Raw genomic sequence first — 14,440 nt, 5'->3', positions numbered from 1 at the left:
GATTTTTTGTTTTCACTCACCCCCTACAGTGGAAGTAACCACACTCACTCTGCCTTGCTTTTGGGGGAACATTACAGTGTAACCGGGCCGGGTGAGGCAAACAGGGGTAGTGTGTTTTTCTCTCCTTCAGAGACCCAGGTTTAAAGTAGTTCCTTAAAGGTCCTATCCCAATCAAGACCTTCCCCTCAACAGATAGTATAGTGCATCCACGTCTTCAAAACCTTCAGAATTGATTAGACAGAATATCATGATTTACACTGTTATGGATGGTTGCTTATTTGATTTTATCTTCATGACTCTGAGGCACACTAGCAGCTGTTAATTTCCTGTCGCGTGTTGTAAGAACAGTAAGCGCGAAAATGCTAGTGACAAGTTAATCTCTGTTGGACTTGCTATTTTAGGTACTTAACATACCTCAGTCTGTCCGTGTCCATCCTAGCTGACATTCTGTTGGAGGTTTATGAGGGAGTTAATTCACCAGTCAAAAAATAAATGTCTGTAGTTCCTCCTACTTTGAAAAAGGAAACAAGAGTATACATATGGGGGCTTTGCTTCAGCACGTATAGACACACAAGGCTGTAGAGGACTGGAGATGAGAGCTTCTGAGCACAGCCCCCTGCCTTTCCGGATTCTATGCCCACTGAGTTAAGAGGCTCTTTTACTACCAAACTTCCCTAACGACCTCGGACCCAATCTGGAACGATTTTTCTGTTCAAGGGAGGAAGAAACATGCAGCCAATAGTCCTCTGACCTCACGCCATCTCGGCCGTTCTACTCCACTATCCAAGCAACCCTCTCAGCCAGTGCTGCAGCCAATCAATATAGTCCATGGGTTCATTCCATACACTAATTTAGACCAATTAGTGTCCCATTGTCCTCAATAACATGTAGGACCTTGACTGCACTAACTGGAAAGAATCAGCTAAGCTAAGGCAGGCAACCTGCAGAAGCAGCTGTCAAGGTTTCACAGGTTTTAGCAAAGCTATCCCTCTCTGAAAATTTAAAACAATCGGATGACTGTTCAGATTAGCTTTTACCCAACTAAAGAATGCTTGCTCATCCAGACAGTCAGTCTCCCCTCAGTTTCTAGAATCGGTACGGTCACATAGAGGATTGGCGCCCATGTTCAAAAAGACCCAGATTACATCATATAAAATTCCAGGTGTGGGCAAAGTTCTCAAATGTATCTCACCCATTTATCTCACACATATACACTCACCTAAAGGATTATTAGGAACACCTGTTAAATTTCTCATTAATGCAATTATCTAATCAACCAATCACATGACAGTTGCTTCAATGCATTTAGGGGTGTGGTCCTGGTCAAGACAATCTCCTGAACTCCAAACTGAATGTCATAATGGGAAAGAAAGGTGATTTAAGCAATTTTGAGCGTGGCGTGGTTGTTGCTGCCAGACGGGCCGGGCTGAGTATTTCACAATCTGCTCAGTTACTGGGATTTTCACGCACAACCATTTCTAGGGTTTACAAAGAATGGTGTGAAAAGGGAAAAACATCCAGTATGCGGCAGTCCTGTGGGCGAAAATGCCTTGTTGATGCTAGAGGTCAGAGGAGAATGGGCCGACTGATTCAAGCTGATAGAAGAGCAACTTTGACTGAAATAACCACTCGTTACAACAGAGGTATGCAGCAAAGCATTTGTGAATCCACAACACGCACAACCTTGAGGCGGATGGGCTACAACAGCAGAAGACCCCACCGGGTACCACTCATCTCCACTACAAATAGGAAAAAGAGGCTACAATTTGCACGAGCTCACCAAAATTGGACAGTTGAAGACTGGAAGAATGTTGCCTGGTCTGATGAGTCTCGATTTCTGTTGAGACATTCAGATGGTAAAGTCAGAATTTGGCGTAAACAGAATGAGAACATGGATCCATCATGCCTTGTTACCACTGTGCAGGCTGGTGGTGGTGGTGTAATGGTGTGGGGGATGTTTTCTTGGTACACTTTAGGCCCCTTAGTGCCAATTGGGCATTGTTTAAATGCCACAGCCTACCTGAGCATTGTTTCTGACCATGTCCATCCCTTTATGACCACCATGTACCCATCTTCTGATGGCTACTTCCAGCAGGATAATGCACCATGTCACAAAGCTCGAATCATTTCAAATTGGTTTCTTGAACATGACAATGAGTTCACTGTACTGAAATGGCCCCCACAGTCACCAGATCTCAACCCAATTGAGCATCTTTGGGATGTGGTGGAACGGGAGCTTCGTGCCCTGGATGTACATCCCACAAATCTCCATCAACTGCAAGATGCTATCCTATCAATATGGGCCAACATTTCTAAAGAATGCTTTCAGCACCTTGTTGAATCAATGCCACGTAGAATTAAGGCAGTTCTGAAGGCGAAAGGGGGTCAAACACAGTATTAGTATGGTGTTCCTAATAATCCTTTAGGTGAGTGTATACTGTATTCACCCACACACACATGCATTCTCTGTCTCGCAGAATAAAACTATATGACGCCCTTCATGACCTTTCACGATCCGTTCTTTCTGTTAAATCAATTGAGACTCTCATTCCCCTCCGGTTAAGAGACTAGTAGAGCTCTTATAGGCTTAGCGCTTCATGTAATTACAGGGGGCTATTTGCTCCAATTCTTGTGCCGACCATCAGCGTTCAGTTCAAAGAGCTTTCACAACATACATTCTATGTTGGTTAAGGAGGTATTCGTATTTCAGACCGGTCCTAGACCTCCATCATCCAACAAATACCTGAAGAAATGGTTATTTCATATGCTTATTCGCAAACTTTGAGTCCAGAGCAGGGCCGCAGTCTGGTGTCGGGTTTTGACCTCCTGGACCACATAACCTCTATGTGGAAGAACATTTTTAAGATTTGCATTCAAGGCCATGGCATTCACATGCACCTCCACCACTAAAGTCAACAGAACCGTTTGGATCAAGAACTCAACTTTGTCAAAAGGGAGAGGTATTAATATGTGATGACATATATGGACAAGACAGAGCATTAACAATTATAAAGAGGAGTCTTTGCCTCTACTGTCTAAAAATTAAGTTTAAAGACGTTATCTTTTCACATACTCCCACTCCAACAGGAAGCACAGAGCATGCGTTACAGATCAATCAAAGGTTGATTACACAAGTACATAACCTTTTTGGGCCTGATCAGTGTATTTTTTTATATGTTCAGATAACCAGCTGGTCAGTAAATACATTTGGGCTGTGTCCAGAGTCTTTAGGTCAAATCCTGAGCAATTGAACAACCAGTTGGACAAGGACAGGGATGGCCAGACCACCTGGCCATCCCTTGTATAACCATTGCAGTTCATTGTAAGATTTGACAGCAAATCCCTGTTTCTTGAGACCTAAAATTTGAATTTCTGCTTTTCAGTTTTAAAGTATATACTATTCTGTCATCCACTTTCTTACATCTGAAACACAGGCTTCTAGGTTAAGCATTTCGGGGCTTTACTGAAATGTACGGCTGTGTGTTGCTGTTATCATTGACATGTTGTTTCTGGGTGAAATATATAAGTGGTGCCAAAACAGAGCCTTGAGGGACACCAAAGCATACCATCCACAAATACAAACTGATTTGTATCAAATCATTTCTGATGAGTGGAGTGATCAATTGTGTCGAAGGCAGTGCTAAGGTCAGGAAGCATAAGAAAGGGGACACAACCATAGTCTGATGCCCAAAAATCAGGGCTCATCAAATATGGCCCTCGAAGCCAATTCCACTCCATTTTCTCATCGCAACTTTTTATTCATGGACTTATTTAGACCTGAGACACCAGGTGGGTCCAATTAACTATGAGGTAGAACAGAAAACCAGCAGGCTCCAGCCCTAGTGGGATAAGGTTGATGAGCCCTACCTTCACAAGTGCAGTCTCAGTGCTATGATGAGTCTAAAACCGGGCTGGAGCATTTTGTAAATATTGTTAGTCTCCAGAAAAGCAGGAGTTGCTGGAAAACAGCTTTTTTATGTTTGAGAGTCACAGAAGGTTTGATATTGGCTGATTGTTTATTATTTTATTTCTCTGGATAAAGATTAGTATTTTTTAATAAGTACACCCCTGGTTAAGCACACCCCAGACTATTGGCATCTCACTCCGTGGGGATGAATACTTTCACAGTCTGAAAGCATCTCACTACATTATGTTCTGAGATTTGCAATCAGAGTCAAGGCATTCAAGTACATGTCTCTTCTTTTCAGATTAGGGTTAGCACCAATAACATTGTCCAAATGCTTGGAGGGGAACTCTACCTACTAGTGAGGGAATGAAGATATTAAAGGATCAGGTGACTGCTGACAGGCAAAGGCAAGCAATGAGTCGGACAGCCACTGCTCAGGGGCAGAGGGCTAGTGATAAATGGCGAATGAGCCCTTCGAAAAAAAAATCTGGTGGTCAGCTCTCTCTGTCACCATGGAGAACGCACCTCTTTTTGGCACAGGGTGTGACATTTGATCTCATTATGCAACGTCACGTATAACTACATTATGCCTTTCCATTTCAGTTACTTAGCAGAAGCTCTCATCCAGAGCAACGTGGCAGTTAGTGTATTCATCTTAAACTAGCACAGATAAAAGGCTAGGGAGCAGCGTGAAAGGGGAAAATAGGCAGAGCGGTGTGTGTGGAGAGGTACACATCTTCACATAAATGAACTTGAGCTCCCTGCAGTTTGGCTTTGAAGTACTAAATTATTTTGAATTTGGAGCACCCACATGTAGTCAAAGGATTGGACAATACAACTATCGGTTACATAAATCACCAGCACCACCCCCGCTCTGACATGAAACACAGTGTAGTGGGGCGCAGGTTACATTGGTCTCAAATGCGAATCCTTTCACTAAGAGCGGTTCAATTTACCTGGCCAGCTGAATCACAGTGCAGACCGATTATCCAGAGGGCACATAGTCTCAGGAGTGTTGGAAACACCAGCCAGAGGCGGTGAGGTTATTCTGAGCAATGTTTGGAAACTGAATGTGACCTACTGTACAGTATTTGTGGCCTAATATTTCACACACTGCCCATTGCAGTTCTGAAAACAAGAGAGAAACCCTCAACTAGGGGTAGACACCTTTGTACACAAGGGTGACAGGTAGCGGAGTGCTCAAGAGCGTTGCTCCAGTGTCGTACAATCGGTTCAAGTCTTGAGCTGTCAGCATACACATTTTATGTATGTTGTTGAGCACTTGAGCATGGAATTTAACCCTTATTGCTTCTTTAAGTTGCTGTGGAGGACACTAAATAAAACAAGGTCGCCGGCAGTGAGAGAATAAAACGTCTCTGACATGGTAGCTTCTCACGGGCCCAGCTGGTGTTGGTTGGTGGATCCCATGGCGCTGGCACCACCATCTATCAGAGTTCTGGCTTTGATTCCTGGTGTCACTCAAATGTTAGCGATACTCATGGACGACTGTAGTTTCTTCCAGTAGAATTTGATTCCAAGCTGTGAATTAGTGTTAGTTCTGGATGTGCTTAAGGAAGCCCCCTTTGAACCGTGAGACTCAGTAAACATGAAGATTATACCTGTCAAGACAGCGCTATTTTTGGTCTTGGTTTCAACCAAACGCGTGTGAGATCTGATGTTTTTAGCGTACCTGCTATTTTAGGCTGCAGATCCTACTGTGATTTTGAAGCCAAACGCATCTTTCCAAGGTAAGGTATTGCGACCAGTTATTGCTGTTGGCGTTTACACTCCTTTTAGATGTGTCTGTGTCATGGACATCCAGCATACCAGTGTGGTGTGTTTGTTGTACAGTACATACGGTAGGTCTCATTTGGTAAGCTGTGCTATTAAAAAAGAGCCTGCCAGACACCGGACACTATCTGTAGCTTATTCTGAAATATATTGTTATTATTATATATATTATACATTTCTCAAGGATTTTTGTGATTACTAGCCCCCCCCTCCCCCTTCTGCAAGCTGGGCTTTTCAGCACACATTGTCTCATTATAGTCTGGATGTTATAGATAAAAATGTGGCACTTAGTGTTCTATTAGTTTCAGAACTAATACCAATTCTTTAGTTACGAAGGTATTTCAATGTGAATTAAAAGCCTGAATGTTCTTAGATAGTTAGGTTTGGAACCATATTTTATTGTTATTCTGTCCATTATATTCCAAACAGATTTGGTTATCCGATATGTTGAAAACTGCAGATAAATGTCATACCCTGGTCCTGAAGGGGAGAATGATTTAGCAACAACCAATCAGGTTACACAATAATGTTTCTGCACTAGAAAAGTGAGTCATATAACTTCCACTGAAGATACAGTAGAGGGCCAGGTGATACAGTCAAGGGCCAGGTGAAATACAACTCTGCAGATACAGCGGTGGGCCAGGTGACATATAACACTGCAGATACAGCGGTGGGCCAGGTGACATATAACACTGCAGATACAGCGGTGGGCCAGGTGACATATAACACTGCAGATACAGCGGTGGGCCAGATGACATATAACACTGCATATACAGCGGTGGGCCAGGTGACATATAACACTGCAGATACAGTGGTGGGCCAGGTGACATATAACACTGCAGATACAGCGGTGGGCCAGGTGACATATAACACTGCAGATACAGTGGTGGGCCAGGAGACATATAACACTGCAGATACAGTGGTGGGCCAGGAGACATATAACACTGCAGATACAGTGGTGGGCCAGGAGACATATAACACTGCAGATACAGTGGTGGGCCAGGAGACATATTACACTGCAGATACAGCGGTGGGCCAGGAGACATATAACACTGCAGATACAGCGGTGGGCCAGGTTTTTTGTTTTGGTCTTATTGTGCTGTTAGTGTAGCTGTGTTACTGACCTGAACAGATGTGAGAAAGTGTGCAGTTTAAAGGTGCTGTTAGGGTGTGATTGGCCGGTGTAAGGTGAAGTTCTGTTCTGGACTTACAGGTGCTGTTCTGCTTGTTTGTTTTGCTTTTCCAGAGCATGATGAGTGCGTGACTGGACTGCATAGCTGTGACCAGAATGCCCTCTGTTTCAACACTGTCGGAGGGCACAGCTGCTCATGCAAGCCAGGATACACTGGCAATGGCACTATCTGCAAAGGTGAGGTCCACTGACCCACACAGTAACAAATAGGGACCTTTTTCGCTCTGATACCCCTTTCCCTAATGTACAAACCATCCAAAAACGAATGGATGACTCCTAGCGATCTGCCAACTCTACCATTTATCTCATTAAAATGCATTAAACTATTAAGTAACACGGCAAACTCAGCCGATGGGTTGTAGCTATGCAAATATATAGGCCTAATTAAAATGTTGATGTTCAGTAATGACTGTACTTCCTGTGGTCCTCCTCTAGCAATTTGTGATGGCCTGTGCCAGAATGGAGGAACCTGCGTCTCCCCTAACAACTGCATCTGCCAGCCAGGCTTCACAGGGAAAAGGTGTGAGACAGGTAAGACTTCCTCTCTGCCCAGCTCATTTAAACACTGCATCAAGACTACACAGACAAAAATGTAGGCAGGGAGAGGTGAGCCGTGGTCTTCTTTTGAAAGATTACATTTGTATTTCAAAAAAGGAATGACTCAAGATGAGATATGGTGGAAAAATCTGAAGAATATGCTTTATTTAATTATGGCTTTCATGCTAGTGTATTTCATTCTCTGGATATTATATAATAGCCAGAGCTCACGTCCTCAGAGCCCACGACGTCATCTGCTGGGCAGTTTAAAGCCACCATGATGTATTTTTATTACATTTGTCATTGATCACTATGTATCTGATTAATCACTATGTGTGTTTATTCTATGAAAATTCATCAGAAATAGGTTTGGCCATTGAAATACCCAGTTTGACTGGCATTCATTGTTTTCATTGTTTTATGTCAGATAGTGTCACTCCTTACAAACGCTCAAACCTTAACCAATCTGTCTTTTAGAACTCAAATTTGAATATTAAACAATTTCTGATTGATTCTGTGCGGATTGGCAAATTACCTTGATACTGTAGCACTATGATTAAACTCATAGTAGCTTAATAATTAACAATAAGACAGTGATTTATTAATGTGCAAGCTCATCAGTCTCCTGTGACTTGATTAGCTGTCCTAGCTAGTTCGCTCAAATAAAGTAGGTTTTTACCTTGCTTTACTGACTAGCTTGCTTGGCTTTAGCTGCGAGGGTTTCAGAAGTTCACTGATGAAACCCTATTGTAATTGTTAAATAACAAGGGGCAGTGGTTCCAAACCTTACATGGTAGTTTAGGCCCAAAGGCAAAAACTTCTTATGGAATGCCATGCTACTCGATCTCATAGTGGCGCTGTAATAAGTCAAACTCCTCAAAAGAAAAATGTTTGACAATGGGATCCATTATGTGAGTCCCATTTTCATATTGGATTGTCACTGTCTTAGATTATGTGAAAAACACTTCAAACAATACTCTTATTGTAGCGAATTACTAATCTTCAAGTACCTTAATATATGGCATCTACGGGCCAAGCACTCTCAACGTCAAATAATCCAAGTTGGTCAAAAAACATGCACACTTTGCTCACCCCGTTTAATTTAAAGCCTTGAAATGAGGTAAATAAATCCACCCTCTCAAGGAACATATTTGCCTTTGGAATCCATTAACTGTGCCATATTGGATTGTCACACATTTTGGAAAATTATGTGAGTAACGCTCAAAAGGCTTCTCCTATTGTATCAAACCAAACTTCTTGTAACTTTATATTTGGCATCTATGGACAAAACTCTTTAAATGTTATATAAAATGTGTCAGGCAGGTATTGACCACTGAACATTTCTGGGGGCCTGGTTTTGTACATATATGCACAAAACACCAACATGCATGATCATATTATAATAAAACTTGCTACCTCATGGTGGCGCTATTCAGCCTAGCTGCATCTGCAGGCTCACTTAGCTCACCCCGTTTGAGATAAAACTTAAAAAGAGGTACAGAAGTCCATCGACTCTCAAGGAAGATATTTTCCATTGGGACCCTTGATGGATTTTTGGCCTTGGTTCAGGAACACATGGTGACCCAATTCACCACACACTACCCAAAGTAATGGACATGTAATGGGCAGTGGGGAAAGCATACATATTGACGCTCAAACCACATTTTTGTTTTTTTCGACCAAGTTTTCTTACTTTCCTAATTATAGAATAATAGTGGAGACATCCAAACTGTAAAGTTTATGTACAGTAACTGCACTTGAAAAAAGTTAATAGTTCTTGAAATTGTACGGATTGGGTGACCTTCATGTCTTTAAGTATTAATGGATGTCATTTATCTTTGCTTATTTGAGCTGTTGTTGCCATAATATGGATTATAGTACAGATGTAATTATGGCCTTCTGTATTCCAATCCTACCTTGTCACAACATACAGTGGATATAAAAAGTCCACACACCCTTGTTAAAATGCCTGGTTTTGTGATGTAAAAGAATGAGACAAAGATAAATCTTGTCAGAACTTTTTCCACCTTTAATGTGACCTATAACGTGAACAATTCAATTGAAAAACAAACGGAAATCTTTGAGGGGGAAAAATATAAAACTGTCAATAACCTGGTTGCATAAGTCTGCACACCCTTAAACTAATACTTTGTTGAAGCACCTTTTGATTTTATTACAGCACATTACAGTCTTTTTGGGTATGAGTCTATTAGCATGGCACATCTTGACATGGCAATATTTGCCCACTCTTCTTTGCAAAAGTGCTCCAAATCTGTCAGATTGCCATCTCCTGTGCACAGCCCTTCAGATCACCCCACAGGTGTTCAATTGGATTCAGGTCTGGGCTCTGGCTGGGCCATTCCAAAACATTAATCTTCTTCTGGTGAAACTATGCTTCTGCTGATTTGGATGTGTGCTTTGGGTCATTGTCGTGCTGAAAGTTTAACTTCCTCTTCATCTTCAGCTTTCTAACGGACGCCTGAAGGTTTTGGGCCAAAATAGCCTGGTATTTGGAACTGTTCATAATTCCCTCCACCCTGAATAAGGCCCCAGTCCGTTTTTGCAAACTTCAGCCGGGCTTGGCTGTTTTTTCTTTGTAAGAAAAGGCTTCCATCTTGCCACCCTACCCCATATCCCATTCATATGAAGAATTACAGGAGATTGTTGTCACATGTAGCACACAGTCAGTACTTGCCAGAAATTCCTGCAGTTCCTTTAATGTTGCTATAGGCCTCTTGGAAACATCCCTGACCAGTTTTCTTCTCGTCTTTTCTTCAATTTTGGAGGGACGTCCAGTTCTTGGTAATGTCTCTGTTGTGCCATATTTTCTCCACTTGATGATGACTGTCTTCACTGTGTTCCATGGTATATCTAATGCTTTGGAGAATAATTTTGTACCCTTCTCCTGACTGATATCTTTCAACAATGAGATCCCTCTGATGCTTTGGAAGCTCTCTGCGGACCACGGCTTTTGCTCTGAGATGCAACTAAGTAAATGTCAGGAAAATCCTACTAGAACAGCTGAACTTTATTTGTGAATAATCAGAGTCACATTACATGATGGCAGGTGTGTAATGACTTCTTTTTAACATGAGTTTGAATGTGATTGGTTAATTCTGAACACAGCCACATCCCCAGTGTACACACTTATGCAACAAGGTTATTGTAAGGTTTTAATTTTTCCCCTTCAAAGATTTCAGTTTGTTTTTCAATTGAATTGTTCACATTATAGGTCAATTTAAAAGTGGAAAAAGTTCTGACATGATTTATCTTTGTCTCATTATTTTACATCACAAAGACCAAGCATTTTCACAGGGGTGTGTAGACTTTTTATATCCACTGTAGCTAATGGGCTCATTAGCGTGTAAGGAAAGAGATTTCAGAAATAAACTTTTTAAAGGGCACCTGTTTATTGAAATACATTACTGGTGACTAGCTCATGAAGCTTTTTGAGAAAATGCTAAAATTGTGCAAAACTGCAAGGCAAAGGGTGGCTACCTCGAAGAAACTACAATATTAAATGTACTGTATCTGTTCAACACTTTTGGTTGCGAAATGATTAAGTATTTGTAATTTCATAGTTTTGATGTCTTTACTATTATGCTACAATGTGCAAATAAAGGAATTCCCTTAAAAGTTTTCATTAGCAATAATTAAGATAACACAATGTACAACTTTATTATATTAGAAGATCTGAAATCAGAAACTTTGTGCTATTTATCCTTTTTATTAACAAGTCTAAAATTTAATTTGGTTGTGTCATCGTGTCAAGTGATTCCCATTGTGTTTTTGCTAGCCTCACCATTATTCCCCCCTCTGTTTAGCAGAATCTGGCGAATCCCACTCAGTATTGCTTACCGTTTGAATTAAGTTGCAGACTTGCTGCCCCAGAAATGACACGGTATGATAATACTAGCTTTTGGTGGAAGGGTTCAGCACGATGTCTGTTGCACCAGGTATCTGATTGGTTGGCAGCATACTGTCTTCAATGAAAGGGGAATGGCTAAGCTAGTTAAGCTAATAACTGATTACTGATGAGAAATTTAAGGTAGTTTGCTGCACAGTATCAATCTTTAGAAACATTGCTTACTGAAGCACAAAGCTCCTTTGCTAGATGTAAAATAATGTGATTTCCTCGGATAGATAGATAGAAAGTCTGTATTCTAAAACATCCAGTAACTGCTTCATGCTGCTTGAGATTTTTAATTTACTATTCACCAGCTTTTGTATTCCCATAAAACACAGGTCTTCAGTTTACCCAGAACCATTACCCAAACCTGGCCCTTAATATCCCTATGTCCTCTCTTCATCCTATTTCCTCTCCTGTATGGCTACATTCTGTTCTGTGGTGACTAATGAGCTAGTTTCTCTTCCAATGGGCCATTGGAGAATTCCAACTGCAGTCGCAGCATAATTGGAAGGAGTGTGTCTGCATCACACCTGATATTAATCAGCGTTTTCTATTAGAGCTTTCCTATCTGTCTAACTTTCAAATTACAATAGCTCACAAAGTAATGACGCACCGTGCCATATAGTTCTTATTTTTTGACCAAGCATTATACATTATTTACCACTGGTCATCAAACAGTACTACAATACTTTGAGCAAATAAAGATGCTGCCTTAAGAATTGGAAGCTGAAGAAGCTGAACTGAAAATAGACATTCCAGCTAGACAATGATTCAAAACACTTGAGCAAATCTACAACATAAAGAAATATTGAAGTTTATGGAATTGCCAAGTTTTGATCTTTTAAATTGATTAGTTGATCTCAGTTACAGCGTCTGACTTGACCAAAAGGGTTCTGAATGGAATCTCTGGGCCAGGTGCATTGTAAAATCTGTCATTCTGTCCCAGAGCAAAGCAGTTTACCTTAATTATCTTCATGTCAAAATATGTCAAAATAGACAAAGAGGAATATTTCCTTCCTCACAGCAGTATATTATTTATCCATCATTTGTACTTTTGGTTTATTTGATTTTTATTATATTTATCTGTTCTTCATGTAAAATCGGGAAACAATGTTTACAGGGTTGTCTAGCAGCTTATTCTTTCTTATCCCTGATCGATACTACAGAAGATTTGCTTTAAGCCCCTCGAGCATAGAGAATAGCAGTCAAGACAAGACCGCAAGGAAAGCCAACAGAAAACTGAGGCATGACAGTTTGAGACTCTGTGTCTTTCAGACAGGGAAGACAGAACATAAACAGAGTTGCTGAACTGCTGCCCAGTCATCGGTGCATGTATTGATCGCACATTAAGGACTTTTAAGAGGCGCACCCTTTTACTGCCTGTCTTAAAGCAAATTACTTTTCTCAGGGTGCTGTTCTGTCCTGTTCTGTGATGTTGATCATGGCTGAAGGGAAGCTGGCTGACTGGTTTTAGGAGCGTAATAACCATGATTTCCTGTCCCCTTCTCCATCTGCTCTTTGCAGTGGACCAGCTCTGATGACCATGTACCCTGGTAATGATATGGTTTGAGCGTTCAACCATTTCATTACCGTCACAAGGCTTGGGCTTCACCCCCCCCCCTGTTCTTTCCTCTTTTGTAGAATCAGCGACTTTCTGATCTGTGGAAGTATGAACTGTAAGGGGACATGGATTTGTGAGACAATTTTTCTTCTTCTGTTGAATGGAATCGTTTAGAACGAAATGATCAAAGCCTAATTAACGACAAACAAACATTTGCGGTACAGACAGTCTAATCACAGAATGAGGGAAAATCACAAGAAAGTGGAGCTAAGGGCTTTGTTTATTTTGGGCTCCTTCCTTCCCGACAGTGAATAATTGACTTTGATTATAATTTAACACACACATAATAAAGCAGATTACCAGAGAGCGTGCCTTAGGTGACAAGGCTTATTTCAACCCGCTGGGCAGCTGCTCCGCTCTCCATCTTCAGTCTTTCTCTTCCTTTCCGCTCTGTCTCCAGACCAGTCAGGCTTGTCACAGCTCTTTTCTTCACCTGACCCGAGTGCCCTCGACACAGAGCCCAAGCCGCCCCTCCGGAGGTTTGTGGCCACCACCGCCGTTCGCCGGAGACCTCAGCCGACAGCCGTGGGATCGACTGTAGGCGTCAGTCAGAGACGTCACGCGTCCCTTTGCTGGGGAACGTGCTCCCCGGAGAGAGCTCCCGCTGTTGGATAGGAGTGGCTCATTCCGGAAGGAATTCACACCGCTCAAACTCCTAATGTAAAAATACCCCCGTCCTTGGAGAGAAAAAGAGAGCTGAGTAGAGGGAGAGAAAAAAAACGAGAAGGGAAAAATAGAGTGAGCGGGGGAGAGAGGGAGAGACTGAGGAGAGAGATAGGGCGAGGGTTGGCTCCCTCCTTCCGGCCTGAGGAGCGAGGCGGGTCAAGGTTGAGTGAGCCTTGGTGGCTGAACATAGAAAAGCTTTCACAGCAGCCTGCCCCCCCCCCCCCCCCCCCCGACCCACCGTGCTGCTTTTAGTTCCCCCCACGGGACTCACACCGAATACTGAACGGTGGCAGTCAGACTGCCTGTGACAGCTGAAAGCTACTAAAACACAGAGCCAGGATGAAACACGCACACACTGGAGCCAGAGCTTGGGTCCTCAGAGCCCATGATGTCACTTCTGCGGGCGTGCGTGTGTGTATGTCTCCATGGCAGATCATCCCTGTATGGAGTGATGGGACAGTGACAAATTGCTGTGACAGACAGCAACACCCTGACAGTTCTGACACAACATGCATTATTTAGCATATGGCTGCTACAGGGAGCCTACAGAAGGCTGTGGACAGAGAGGTACAGGACTTACCATAACATGGCCCACAGAACAACCTATGCTGAGAGGGAAATGTTTTTTGGTCCTTAGTCAGATGTGTTGTGCTGACTCGCTGAACTGGTCCGTTGTGGTGAATCTTTCGTTTTTTCAGCTCATTATCTTCTCCCGTCCTTTCTGTTGAAAGACACTGCTCTTTATTGGAGTTTTCCTGTTCTCCGGCAGCCCACTGTACCTTCCCGCAATAATTGCGGACCGTGTTTGCCCTGGTG

At 42.3% G+C, this 14,440-nt stretch overlaps 1 protein-coding gene across 2 annotated transcripts in view; it reads left to right on the top strand.

The window, feature by feature from the left end:
- nell2a (neural EGFL like 2a) overlaps window positions 1-14,440 on the top strand; it is a 110,006-nt gene that overhangs the window by 75,231 nt on the left and 20,335 nt on the right. For both annotated transcript variants that reach the window (XM_020056546.2, XM_010898191.3), the window contains 2 exons: window positions 6,945-7,067; window positions 7,326-7,421. In XM_020056546.2, the coding sequence (XP_019912105.2) occupies window positions 6,945-7,067; window positions 7,326-7,421 (219 nt within the window). The remainder of the gene's footprint in view (window positions 1-6,944; window positions 7,068-7,325; window positions 7,422-14,440) is intronic.

The sequence above is a fragment of the Esox lucius genome, chromosome 19, assembly GCF_011004845.1.
Source record: "Esox lucius isolate fEsoLuc1 chromosome 19, fEsoLuc1.pri, whole genome shotgun sequence".
Classification (NCBI taxonomy): domain Eukaryota; kingdom Metazoa; phylum Chordata; class Actinopteri; order Esociformes; family Esocidae; genus Esox; species Esox lucius.
This window is presented reverse-complemented; position numbering and strand designations above follow the sequence as displayed.